The following is a 15,003-nucleotide window of genomic DNA, read 5'->3' as shown; positions in this document are numbered from 1 at the left end:
TCTTATCTCTGCTGAGCACTCAATGTTCTCGAAATTTGTTTTTTGTGAAATTCAACTAGCAAGCTTCGATGATGTGGATCATGACTGCAAGCAGAGGGTGTGTTTAATTATCCACATCCACACAGAAATGAAGAGCTTTATTTATGCACAGAGCCCATAATGATTCTGTATGTTGATGCATGAAAATTCATCCACGTAGCACATGCTGTTTGACTCTCATGGCACAGCTACTGAGTTATGCCAAGTCGTTCTGCGTGAAAAAGGGATGGCTTCCTATGGTATATAAGCAGCGCAGAATAAAACTTGCAAGCTACATCCACTTCATAAGTGTCCAAAAATGGTGATGAGTTGGATGAATATGACAGTCATACACCATTCTTTACAATGCAATTATCCCCAAACGTCTTCGCTTTAAACTGCAGTCAATCTTACCAAACTAGACAACAACATTAAAATACACCCAGGACTTCCCCAGATTCCATAGTCCCTTAGTTGCTCGGGTATTTCCAAATTAAAAGACTTGATCCATAAACTATAAAACAAAGACAGGTATTGAATAGTAGTAATGGTCTAGCAGGAAAGGTTTCTGGTTCCCCTTTAAAGAGAACCTGTTATGCTGAAAATGCATTAAAATCTATTGGCATTATATTACAGAACAAGAGGATTTAAGCAGATTAGTATTTAATTCTACGAGAAAAGATTTAGAATTAGTACCCTGCTTTCCCAAAAATAAGACCAGCCATGAAAATAGGGATTTTTGGGGAGGCTTAAAATATAGGCCCTACCCTGAAAATTAGCCCTAGCTGCATTACATAAAGAAAAAAGCAATACATTACCTAGCAGGCTCGGTCCAGGTCTCTCCCGCGGCTCTTGTGAGGTCCGGCAGGCTTCCTGCAGTCCTTGGCTGCCCACAGAAGATCTCTTCCTGGTTACGGGATTCATAAATCCCGCCTCCAGGAAGCAGTGTCTCTGACTGGTTCTCAAGTGCTGCTTAGCCAATCAATGCAGCACTCGATAAACCAATGCAAAGGCTGTGATTGGTACATCCAGTGGGCATTGATTGGTTGAGAACAGATCACAGCCATCGCGTTCAAGAGGTGCGATTCATAAATTGGCCAATAAATGCTGTGGCTCAGATAATTAATAACTCCTGCTTCCACAACGCGATGGCTGTGATTGGTTCTCGAGTGTTGCTCAGCCAATCAACACAGCACTGGATGAACCAATCACAGCCATCGCATTGGTTCATCAAGTGCTGCATTGAATGGCTGAGCAGCACTAGAAACTAACCAGAACCATCGGTTCCTGGAGGCGGTGTTTATGAATCCCGTTACCAGAAAGCAATCTTCTGTGGGAGGCTGAGGACTGCAGGAAGCCTGCCAGAGCTCCTGCGAGCAGCAGGAGGGACGTAGACCGATCCTGCCAGGTAAGTATATTAAGGCATCCACTGAAAATAAGCCTCTTTTGGGGCAAAAATTAATATAAGACAGGGTCTTATTTGGGGGGAAACACTGTAATATCTATAACTCTGCTCATTTTATGCTTAGGAATTAACTAGGTGGTCCTATTCACTGATTGTCAGCCTTCCCAGTATGATTGTGCATACAAAGACAGCTATCAATCACTGATAGGACCGCCCACTGGACTCCTAAGCATAGAAAGAGCAGGGACTTCAATCAAGAATTTACAAGTTATACTGAATGCTTTTTCCACAAACTATGTATCAATCTGCTCAGCTCCTCCTGCTCTGTATTATGCTCCTGGCAGATCTGACTGCATGTTTAACATGCCAGGTTCCCTTTAATTGAGTCTTCACACTCAATAACCACATTTTACCTCCTTTAGAACACCAAGTAAAGTAGAAAAATGTAGATATGTCTTCATTTTGTTTATATTATAATGTCTGCACATGAGAATATGATAAGCTTGTAAAAAGATAAAATAAAAATTCCAAATTCTTCAACTTCCTTACAGCTGCTGCAATCCTATTGTGCTTGCCAAATGTTAGAAGCAGTGAAGAGCCATTTCACTTTGGCCAGAGACAAAGAAAGAAAAGTAAAAAAAAAAGTCCTATAAAAATTAATTTGCCATTTTCTTAAAAGTCACTATAAAATCCTTATTCTTAATAGGAAAAGGCCATTATACTCACTGTAACATCTATCATACCTTTCATACAAGTGGGCAACTTTCTCATTTGGGATCATTTCTCATTTTCATTAAAACATGCAGGTCAAACTCTGCATTTAGACATGATGCGATAAATATGTACTATGCCCAGTATGCTGGATTTCAGGACTACAAATATCAAACCTATAGTGCACGCACCATAATTGGGACTTTTTGCTAGTTTACCCCAAGCCCCGCAATTATTTCAAAAAGTGGGTGGTCCTAGCTTTAGGGAGCCCATCACAGTTTTCAATCCCCAGTCACTGTTGTAAGACTTGTATAGAGAGTCTAACATTGGCTTGCAGGAATGCTGCCTTTCAATAGGTGGTGCCGCAGAGGTGCTGTTCCATTTTCCTTATTTGCATATTTCCCAAAGGAGCATGGATGGCCTTATAAGTCTCCTCATATCCTCCAGGTGCTCTCCTTAAGGAGAAACAATACCCTTCCCAACCTACATCATGGGCCTCTCACTATCTAAGCCAGAAACTTACTGCATGCAGATAAGGGTAAACACCCCGAAACAGCTGTCTGTGTACGGATTCTGGCTTACTTTTCAATTCTCGGTCATTGGTATAAGACTTGTATAAAAAGTTTAACATTGGCTTGCAGGAATGCTGTCTACTAATAAGTGGTGCTGCAGGGTTATTGTTACATCTTACTTATTTGCATACTTCCCAGAGGAGCATAGATGGCCTTATAAGGCTCCTCACTCACCTTCTAGGTGATCTCCTTAAAGAGAAATGATACCCTTCCAAATTACCATAATGTATGCCAGAAAATGGCATAGATTATAGCAGAATGCTATGCCAGGTCAGAGCTGGTGTAGGTTTCCATCTGGTGTATGGAAGTGCTGCCAGATGTGACTAATATATTAAGCAGCTTGTGCTTCTTAATACATTTGTTGGAATTAGCTGGAAGCAAAATTTATTTAGACTGGCATATGAAATGCTGGTTTAGGTAAACAGGCTCCGACATTTTAAAGAGAACCTGTCACCAGCCATGAGCACCATAATCTAGAGGTCAATGGGAGTGTGTACGCACAGTGTGAAGCTTTGAGTCCGATGCACGGTCAGCGCGCTGACCTTTGGGGGTGACAGCATGGGAACGATTTACAGGGTATGTATAAAAAAATACCTCCCTGGACTCCTGGGAACCTGCCCTATGAGCACCATAACTTAGATTATGGTGCTCATAGCTGGTGACTAGTTCCCTTTAAGGAATGATTATTAGACTCTAGTATCAGATATACACATTTTACTAGACTGCGTTAGAATGTTGATTAGCTGACCATGGAGAAAGTTTCAGCGACATAGGTGTCTAAACACAGAGTTTAAAGGGATTTTTCCACCAATTACATTTTCAGCATATTCATACCACACACCATCAATGTTTGTGCAGTGGGTGTCCCATCCCTTGGACATGAACCAATCGGAAGAACTAGAGTTCTCTAACTCGCGATCTGCCAGGTGAAGATGTACCAGAAGCCACATCCAAGCAGAGAATGAATGCGTTGGTGTCCACATATGTCCATGATTCTCTGATTTCAAATCTATGGGAGGTGTAGGAACAGCTTGCTCAATTGTTGCTATAACTCCCATAGACTTGAAGAGAGAGCACTGCAGGCATTAGCAGTTACCTGCTGAATCAGGGATCCACACTTATCAGATATCTATAGCATTATCCTGTGATAAATGTTTACAGTGGGAGAAAACCCTTTAAAACTCTTGATGCTGAAATAAATGACAATTTAGGCATTGCATGAACACTAGGTCTTATCTGTGGAATGGTTTGCTGACGGCTTGCATGCAGTTTGAAGATTATATACAGTACAACAGGCTGACAATGCCAGTTACATACAGAAGCAGACAAAGAAGATCAAGAGGCGGCACTCCAAGATTACTTAGAGTGAGGAGTGCTTGAGTGAGGGAGCATTCTAATACAGACAGCTTTATATGGAAGGTAGCAGCACAGAGATTTGTAATAGTAGTTTATTACAAAAGAGGCTGATAATATATTAAAATATAATAAAAATGACTAGGGCAGCCAATGACTAGACCTGCAAAAACCTGATGACTTTACTGATACCATAGCCATCCTAAAACTTGGAAAACTCTTTCATTGCATGCATTTAAAGGGGTTGTCCAGAATTAGAAAGAAAGTCACAATGTACTTTACTACGCTGTTTTTGGTATTGCATTGTATCTGCATTCAAGTGAATGGGGCTGGAATACAATACCAGCCAGAGCCTATAGAAAAGAGTGGCATGGTTTCTCGAAAAAAAAACAAAAAAAACTCTATCCTGTAATCGTGGACAAGTACGTAATACTACTGTTGTTCATGGAAGAAAAACAGAAGTCTTGTGGACTATTATAAGTAAATGTATTGATACAAACAATATTGATGCAGCAAACATATTAGATACTGTTATCTGACACGTCTTATTTATTATGCAATATCTGAATCCTGCCAGTTTGTACTTTTTTCACTAAAACCATAAAAAGTTAATTAAATGAGAAAACTTCCTTGTATTCATTTTTCTAAGAAAATGGGCTATTTATCTTAGCAAATCAGTGGAAATTTCAGACAATGGAGTTTTGCAAACTTAAGATCTTCTATTTATCAACAGTTCCCTGTGGCCTCCAGTAACAAATATATCATTAATGCTATAAGAAACATCTCCCATCTGTGATTCGAACAGAAATTCTCCACATTTTCTGGATGAGGAAACAAATATGTCTCATAATGTTGGGAATATCTCCCAGGTGAAAGAAAAACAACCCCAAAAATACACAGATCTAGTTACATGTTTGAATCCAGAGTCCATCACTATCTGACAACTATAATAAAGTGTCCTAACTTAAACCTTGGCTTTTAGAGGTACAACACTTCTAGTCCATAAATCAGTGCACTATGAAACCATAAATGTGAATTGTCAAAGTGGTTCCATTACTTTGAGAAGAACAATCTACAATGTGAAAAGTGGCATTCTACTTTATGTCTACTATAATACTTGTGACAGCAAAACATAAGCTGGTTTTACTGGTCTATTAAGAATCTTTACACCAACTTGTTTCTTTTGTAGTTTTTCTTTATGGGAACTGTAGAAATGACAGTGACTCAAAGTACTACAGTATAAGAAATGGTATTCTGGACTCTTAATGGGTAAATATACTGCGTGAGTCATACAAATGTCATAGGATTACTATAGCTTGTATTAACACTTTTTAGCAGGGTTGTGTTCACTCTACACTCCAATTGCATAGGAATTATACCAAATACTCCAAAAATGCTTAATTTATTCACTTTCATCTAAAACTATACTTTATCAATGCCTGGCTATTGTATAAAGCAATATTGATCTGTCCTGTGTAAAGGTACAGAATTGAAGGAACCGATGGTAACAGAATTGCTACAATGTATGCCGTTCAGCATTTTCTTTATATGACTTGGGCAAAGTCTCTCATACTATTAGTTAATTACAAAATATACCGTCCATTCTGGTATATACATGTCGTATAGAATTTGTGCAATAGTTCTTGACAGCATTCTAAAACAATTGCTCTAGGATGCTAGTGAAGAGTGTGAAATCTGACAATTAGAAGATATATACTTCATGATGGATCTCTTTATGCAATGGGCTCAAACAGCAGGGTGTGAATATTTCAATCCACCCTTCATTTGCCCTTCAGTGACTCATATTCTACAATGCCATTAGCAAAACTCCATCATAAACATATTCCAGAGTCATTTTATATACCTTCCGCTGCTATTGTTTTCAATAGAAACCATCATCCTCCCCCTTTTACTGTTGTTCTCTCATTCTTAAGTAACACCTGGCTGCAGATCTAGTCATTATACACAGGAATTAAATCTTATAGACGCTCACTTATAAACCACATGGCATTTCTGAAACATACTGCAGAAAGTACAATATAGGAAAATCATGTTTTCTTAGAGAAGATGCAATTGATTATTCCTCTCGGCGGTATATACTCTGTGCCTATTGCGAAAGCTGTTGAATTAGATAATTTACAAGCTCAAAGTGCCTGGTATATCTGGTATATAATAGCATTGTTAAGTATGACACTGTGTGCTACAATCCACTCATGCCAGCTTTTCAAAGTGAATGCTTACTTTTAGCTATGCCCTATATACAGTATATCTATCCATATATATGACATACCTAAAAGTTATATCATACTGCATCAATGCACTGTTAAACTAAGGGGTAAAATATTAATTTAAATATGCAATAAAGTCCAACAAATGTATAAAAATATGCAATATGCTTCACATTGACCAACATATTAGATAATATGTCATGTTAAATCTTGACAGCCTACCGGATTATACAAAAAAAGAGTAGAATAGAAATGATGAGATATTGTGGTTTATGTATCACCTCTGTATACCAGGTACTGACACAAAATATGTTTTGTATAATAACACTAACTCGCTACTACAAGCTTTGCTCCAGTGTTGCATGTATCAAGTTCATGTGTTATAAGCATTTCCACAAATATTATATTATACTGTGTATCAATAGTGTTCTTTATGTGATATCTATGTATAACATAAAGAATACTTACTATTGATACACAGCTCCACTCTTTTTATATACTGCGTGTTACATCAAAGGTCAAAAGGCAGTATAAAAAAAAGTTTTGCATTGACTTTATCTAGGTTAATTATATTAAAATGCAATGAATCAGTAACTGTTCCAAGTAACTCTTTTTTTTTCTTTTGGTTCACTTTCTCTCTGCACAAATCCATCACTGTTCACCATATGTTGCTTACTGAGTGAAAACATGACCATGCTTCATAGAATGAAGTTCTGTTTTTCATAGAAAATAAATATTTTCAGCATGAAAGTTGCATGAAAGGTCAGTATTTTAGGGAAACAAATTAAAAATATGATTCCATTCAAGGATTAAAGACACTTGAAACATATTGCTAACCAGAACCTATTTTGGATCCCTTGTATGTGAGCAGTGTATTATAAAATGACATCCTACAGTGCAGTGTCTTGGGTAATATAGTGCTAGAATACAGCTCATAACTGGCAGCAGAAAATTACAGCATGTTGTCTGCAAGCAGGTACATTATCACTCTGCTAAGCCATTTCAGAACTAACACGAAACCAAACTCCTTCCAAGCAGATTATATAAAAAAGCAGTGAGCTCTCTGTGGATTTATTATAACAAGTAATGTGTTTTATGACTGTTCTTGTAACCAATTCCTTGAAGGAACTCAATTCCTCTGCAGCACAACATAGGCAACATAAGGCAATTAACAAATGGCACACTGAACTGTGACAACTTTGTTTCCAAGTTATGGTTAAACAACATCCAGCCCAAGTTCATTGAGACAGTCTTTGGGAGTGCGAAGTGGAATCACTGCAGATCGATGCATGTTTAGGAGATACAGAGGAAGAGAGATAAGCAATAGAACTGTGCTGGGCATAGAGAATATATTATGCATATGTCAAAACAGCTGCTTTGCATGAACAAGTTAAATCACAACGAGGATAAGGCACTTACCAAAATACATAATGTTTCTCATTCCAATCACAGCCCTGCTGCTGTGTATTCTGCATTAACTCCAGCACAACAAGCCTGTCATGTGAAGCAGGGAGATCTCATTCTTCAATAGGTGGAAATGAACCCAGCACTGCAACAGTGATGATGAGTGCTTCTTGTGTTTAGGATGAGTGCTGTGCTGCACAGTCTTATCCCTGTTCCAATCCCCTGTCTCATCTAGCACTTACTCTGCCTGCACACTGCACTGCCCATTCTTACAGTAATCTGACTCCTCCTTGTGATGTCCTTGCCTTGCATGTGACATCAGTTCTAAGAGTACTACACATGGATTCTCCTCACTTTGACTTCACATGCTGTGTTCCTTAGAGGTGTGATAATATCTTGGCATGTATATATATATATATATATATATATATATATATATATATATATATATATATATTTACATATATAAAATATATATATATTGAAATATTTATACATGTGTATATATATGCACACACATTTAAATATAAATATTTTAATATATATATATATATATATATATATATATATATATATATATATATATATATATATACACATGCCTTATCAACCTGGTTCTCATTTGCCAGCATTATTATTTTTCCGTTTCTCCAGACAATGCCAGCGCTGTTACTGCTGATCAGCTGGGAAAATGTATTCAAGGGAAAGTTGATAAGATAAATAATGCAATTAGCTGATAGGAACATTGCACAATAGAAGCAATTGAAATAACAGTTAATATAGAGTGATGCATGGCTTAGTGATTTATTGATTGGTTATCTTTAACATAAGGTTAGAGCAGTGTATTTGTTTTCTCCTGCACTGTTACTTATCTATTTTGATGCAGAAAATTGCCTAGAATATGAAGTTGTGGAAATGTCTGTAAATGAGCATAAGGGCTTAAACAGACGAACGTGTTTGCGCAGGTTTTCGTGACCATAAAACGTGACAAAACTGAGCCAGTTGCCCTATTTTTCTCCATGTTACGCAGAAAGTCGTCATAGAAATCTATGGCAGGGTATGAAAAATCAGCGAAAAAAAGACAGCTGACCCTAATTTGGCTTTAAAAAGCCATTCTGTTTCACGGAGAGGGAGTCACAAGAAGAAAAACCTTGCTCATGCTCAATTATGCTCTTTTGCAGCGTATTTTCCCACACGCTCATCTGTGGAAGCCCTGAAGGCAACTAGATCCTGAATGTTGATTGGGTGGGTTGGTTAAAATTTTCTAAGGGCTTTAACACACTGGCGTGATCTTGTGCCATTTTGTGGCAGTGAAAATCAACCGGAAAACGGCAAAAACTGAAACCATTGATTTCAGTGGTTTCGTTTTCACTAGCAGGATTCTCGCACGTTAATATTATGTGCAAGAAAGATAGGGTAGGACCTATCTTCCTGTTTTTTGTTTTTTTTAACCTTGCACACAATAGTGCGCAGTTTGAATAATTTAAAAAAAAAGCAGTTTATGCACTAATATGCTCCCTAACCGCAAGCGTATTAGCGTATGCACCCATGAATTTTAAGCCCTAAGAGCTCTTTCCCACGAGCGTATATCGGCCACTGTTTTCAAGGTCAGCCGATATATGCTACCATCTGGGGTGTTAAAGCTCCTGAACCAGCGCACAAATCTACCGTTTGTGCACCCGTGCACACTGCATGGGCCCTGGCACATATATGCCGAGGTCACCATGCCGTCACCCCTTTCCCCTCCCTCCCCCTCGCAGGCTCACCTCTGCTCTTCTCCCCGCTCGTTCTTTGCAATGGGAGGTGGTGGGATGGGGTGGAGCTAAGCACCGCCCCCATTTAACCTCTTCCCATTGCTGGCTGCGGACAAGGGGAGGGGTGGAGCCTAGCTCTGCCCCGCCCCCTTCCATTGCAAAGAGCCAGCGGGAAGGAGAGCAGAGGTGAGCCTGCACGGGGGTAGGAGAGCAGAGGGAGGAAGTTTAGCAGCCACGCTGCTAAACTCTCTCCCACCTCCGGACGCTGTCATGGGTTCCCATAGGAGCCAATGCAGCTGCAACGTATTCCAGCCCAAAAGATAGTTCCATTACAAAAGTCAATGGAGGCGAGTATTACATGACCCATTCGCATTTAACATTGTGTATGAGCAGTAGAAACGCTCGCTACTTCATAGGAAAATAGATAGAGAAGCCGGAATGCCGGCTGGTGAAGAGTAAGAGATCTTTCTTCCTCGCGGACAATATGTTGTACATACACATACATCCGCGAGGAAAAATGTTCGCATCCATGATCTTCTGCAACCATCTGCAGTTACTTTCCATGAATGATTGCAGGTCTTCCACTGCAGAAATCCGCATGCAGAATCCAACCCGTTCATGTGGGCCTTAACATTTAGTGTACAGCAAAACTTAAAAGGGTTGCCCAGTTTAAAAAATCCATTTCTATGCACACATTTGGAGAATCAGTGACAGAGGTAGATTAACCCCTTCATGACCAATGACGTACCGGTACATCATGGAGCGTCAGGGTATGTATAAAGAGAGGTTGCGTGGCAACCTCTTTTCATACAGTGTGGGCGTCAGCTGTTTATAACAGCTGACACCCGCGGGCAATAGCCGCGAGTGGCTGTGCAGCCGATCGCGGCTATTAACCATTTCAATGCCACTGTCAATTCTGACAGCGGCATTTAAATCCCCCGAACGATGTTTGGCGGTCCCGCACGCCCCCCCCCCCCCCCGCGGTGAGATTGGGGGAGCCGTGCAGGTGTCATGGCAGCCGGGGGCCTAATGAAAGGCCCCAGGGCTGCCTTAACAGACTGCCTATCAAGCCATCCCCGTGGGGTGGCTTGATAGACTGCCTGTCAAAAAGCAGTATGACGTAATGCTATAGCATTACGTCATACTGCAGGAGTGATCAAAGTATCGCATGTTAAAGTCCCCCAGGGGGACTTCAAAGTAATGTAAAGAAAAAAATCAATAAAGTTTTTTTTAATTGAAAAAAAAAAAAAGTTGTAAAAGTTTAAATCACCGCCCTTTTGCCATATCTATTATTAAAAAATCTAAATAATAAATTAAAAATATGTATTTGGTATCGCCGCGTCTGTAAAAGTCTGAACTATCGAAGTTGTGCATTATTTTTCCCGCACGGTGAACGTCGTCTGAAAAAAAAAGAAAGAACCCCAGAAATGCACTTTTTTAGTTACCCTGTCTCCCTGAAAAAACGCAATAAAAAGCGATCAAAAAGTCATATGTATTCCATATTGGTACTATTAGAAACTGCAGGACATTATGCAAAAAATGAGACCTTGCTCAACTACGTCAACGGAAAAATAAAAAAGTTATCGCGCGCACAAGATGACCGCAGAAAATAATTGAAAATATTTAATGTCTTTGAAAAAAAAAGAGTAGTATAGTAAAAAAAAAACTATACAAGTTAGGTATCGTAGTAATCATACCGACCCATAGAATAAAGCTATCATGTCGTTTTTGTTGCCGTTTGTGCGCCGTAGAAACAAGACACACTAAAAGATGGCGAAATGTCTTTTTTTTTATTTTACTCTACTTAGAATTTTTTTAAAGTTTTTCAGTACATTATATGGTACTTTAAATAGAACCATTGCAAAAAACAAGCCCTCATACAGCGATGTAGATGAATAAATAAAGTCAATGGAAGCCATCCGATTTGTGGCCCTTCCTCAATTAACATTGCAGAAAGATTGCAGATTCCACATCATCACTAAGCAGCCACTCCCCCCAATATGTGGTCCACTCTCCATCCCCTCCTTCCTCTATATGTGGTAAGCATATGAGTATCTTGCACTTGTGTAATGCACCTCCATATAGCAATCTGCCTCTGCACTTTGCTGGGAAGTGGCGTTTGTACCTGCCTTTGTATATTTTTGTAGAAGTGTATAGGTAAATATGGCCACTGGCAGTGATTCTTGACTAGGTTTTTTTCCTTTGTAGTGATATGTTTATAAAGATTTAGAAGTCAGGGAAGAGGAAAAAAAGAATCACAATGCGGGGGTTCAGTCAGACAAGACCATGAATCATGGCCGTTATTCTATACGACCATTGCCATAACTTGTACTCACCCCCTTTCACTCCTCCTCTTTTTCATCAACATCTTTTTTGGAATCAGAGAGCAGGGCACCCTATACTTTTAGGGGAATGCAACCACCCCATGGAGAATTGCCAGTGAATGACATGTCCGATCAGGTCATTAACCCTTTCCTAGCGATTCCTTACAAGTACTAGGATAGATCTATAATTTAACGGGTTATCTTTTGTACCCACAGTCAAATTTAATGTCTTTTCTTAGATTAAAGATCTGTTTTCAAGTTGGGTTAAGTAACACTATTTTTTTAAATAAAGAATGATGATTAAGAATGTGCATGTTTGGGCAACTCCAAGGAAAACCTCAGTGGTTATAAGGATTTGATGTCCTTGCTTAAAGAAAGTGATAGGTAAGAAGTCCTAAGACCTTTAACGGATCTGATGATAAGGAATACTAGGATGCCAGCACCAATGGAATCACCAGAAATTGTTAATTTTTTAAAAATTATCACTGATGATGAACTTCAGAGTCTTGCTTTGAAAAAAATATTATTCAACAACAATCTAAGTCATGCCACTTTACAGAAGGGCACATTGATTATCCTAAAAGCATCTAATAAAGTGGGAAACATTAGATCAGCAGCAATATTTATTGATGTGTAAGAAGGGAGCCCAGGTTGGAGTTGTGTTGTAATTAGCTCCGTTATGATTCCTATAGTTATGTAATCTGGAAGATATAAGGGCGACCTCTACAGGCCGTCCTACATTACTGCAGTTTGTGTATCTCTCTATGGTGTGTTGTATATGACTTGCCATTTGTTGCAGAGGTCAGGTGGGAGATCTGGAGGACTTGAAATCATAAAAAGCTGCAAGCTGGAGAGCAATTCTAGTGATACTAAGCCTTAAGAGAGACTGCATTGGCGGGAGAGAGAGCTGCCGCAGGAGTGAGGAGTTGGCTTGGGGAGCCGTGTGAGACGTGTCCTGGAGAATCTTTGCTTGTTAGACGGACAGTTGCACAAGAAAGGAAGTAGCCTGTGTTTGTGAAGCGCACCTCTATAACGTGCCAGAAGGGACTTTGCTGAGAGAACAAAACTGCAGAGACTACAGCTCAAGAGTCTGGTCAAAAGAATTCGTATTGCCCTGCTCTGCAAATCGGAGTACCCCAACAGATGTCCAAAGACATGTCACCTACATTACGGTATCGAACATACTGGAGATATATAAGTGGGGTGGCCCTCAGGAAAATGCCTGATGAGTGCACACAGATAGTGACTTAAAGCGGGCCTACCAGTTAAAATAAGCAAGCTTCAGCTGATTGTTGGGCAACACTTGTATTACTTTTGGACTGTCTGTGGGCGACCGCCATTGCTGAGTTGAAACATTTGGTGGTATTACCATGAGTTCTAGTGTTGAAGTATGTTGCTAATCTTTGTGATTTATAAAAGATTGTTACCATACCCCACTCACATTACAGTTTAGCGTATTCTTAGAGTCAGTTAGATTGTCTAATATTTCTGAATAACTGCACATTGCTAATTTATTAACAGAAGCTTCTACCAACTTCATCTCCAAGTTTATTTGTTAAAATAAAAAAATACATCGTTTTGTAAGCCTGGTGTCCACATTGTACCCTGATTCCGGTATCATCTGCTCATACCATGACTATGTGTGGTGCTTTGCTCTGGGACCTTGATTGTTATGAGGTTCTGCAACGGGATTATATGGGTAGATATCACCAAGCCTTAGATAACCTGTTATTGTCTGCATTGGATGTTAAACTGATTAGTAAAGAGGAAATGAGATTCTTGACTCCAAGTAAGCCTTTGATACCAACATTTTGTGCATTACCAAAGGTGCATCCGTTAAGAGGAAGACTCATAGTACTGGGGACAAACTTGGTGTTAGTAAATATAAGCATTTATCTGGACAGGGTTCTGTGGGAATTTGTATTTGCGTCACCATCTTATATACATGATGCCCTTTATTTATTGCAAACATTTCTGGGTATTTCGATAGGTGAAGACATCAAGTTGGCCTAGATAGACATATAGGCATTCTACAGCAGCAGTATTCCCCATGAGTGGGGTGTCAGGGCTATTGAGCATTTCTTATGGACTCATGAAATACAATTCTCTGTGCATCATAGATTTTTAAGGCTGTTGAAGTTTATGTTGCATAATAACTCCTTTTTATTTGACTGCAAGTCTTACAACCAGCTCAGTGGCACAGCAATGGGGAGCCTATGTGCTCCCACCTATGCCAATGTGTTTCTGGGTAGTAAGACACAATAGTGTTCAGTGATACGATACTGGAATGAATACCTCATGCTACCTATTAGGGACATTTTATTGTTGATATTTTCATCTCATGGAGTGGCTAAGAGGAGTCTTTTAAGTTTTTCATTGTCCATCTTAATAGAAACAATATAGTGTAATGGTTTACCAGTGAGAGCAATGTTGATCGGTTGTCTTTTCCTGATCTAGAGAATGAGAAGGATGGACAGAATGGATTGAAGACAAAGGTACATCGTAAGCCCACATTCAGTAATACCCTTCTGATATGTCATCACCTACATTGCCTTAAAAGGGCATTCCGAAAGGCCAATATTTGTGCATTAGGAAAAACTGTTCATCTGTTTTAGATTTCAGGAGCAGGCCTCAGACCTTGGAAATCAATTTGTTGCAAGGAGCACATAAGTTATTATTTTCAGCATTCGAACATATCCTTGGATCAATGAGCTCTGATTTACTTATATCGAGAAGGAACAGGAAACAACAGGAGTATACCATTGGTGTGAAAGACAAAATCCATGTGGAGGCTAATTTTGATGAGAAATCTGATTTGGTTATGAACATTCTTAATAAGCATTGGGGCATTCTTATGAATGATAAAGATCTAGAGGATTCAGTTACTCATTGCCCCTCTGTTAGTTTTAGGAAGGGTAAGTCTTTCAGAGAAGGAATTGTGCATACTCAAAATCAGAGACCAAAAATAGGGAGCACATGGTTATAAATGTTCAAATGCATAAACCAAGAACTTCAGGAGCCATTCAGTTGATGTTGAATACTGCATTAGGGATTTCTGTAACTGCGGTACTGTGTGTGTGGGAGGGGAAGTTTGTGGTCCTGTACAAGTGCCTGTGATTATGTTGGGAAGACAAAAAGACAGCTACAAAGAAGGACTGGGGGCCACCTGGACAACATCGGACACAGAGAAGATACCAAGATGACCTGACATATTTAGTCTGAACACAATGGGGA

At 39.4% G+C, this 15,003-nt stretch overlaps 1 protein-coding gene across 2 annotated transcripts in view; it reads right to left on the bottom strand.

Annotated features, from left to right (window-relative positions):
• The window catches only part of ZNF385D (zinc finger protein 385D), a 308,181-nt gene extending 300,263 nt beyond the window's left edge, over nt 1-7,918 (bottom strand). For both annotated transcript variants that reach the window (XM_066584866.1, XM_066584867.1), the window contains exon 1: nt 7,707-7,918. In XM_066584866.1, the coding sequence (XP_066440963.1) occupies nt 7,707-7,728 (22 nt within the window). In that variant the 5' untranslated portion in view covers nt 7,729-7,918. The remainder of the gene's footprint in view (nt 1-7,706) is intronic.
• Nucleotides 7,919-15,003: the final 7,085 nt, after the last annotated feature.

This window comes from Eleutherodactylus coqui, chromosome 12 (assembly GCF_035609145.1).
Source record: "Eleutherodactylus coqui strain aEleCoq1 chromosome 12, aEleCoq1.hap1, whole genome shotgun sequence".
In the NCBI taxonomy this organism is placed as follows: domain Eukaryota; kingdom Metazoa; phylum Chordata; class Amphibia; order Anura; family Eleutherodactylidae; genus Eleutherodactylus; species Eleutherodactylus coqui.
Note: the sequence above shows the minus strand (reverse complement) of the source record. Positions and strands in the feature narration are given on the sequence as shown.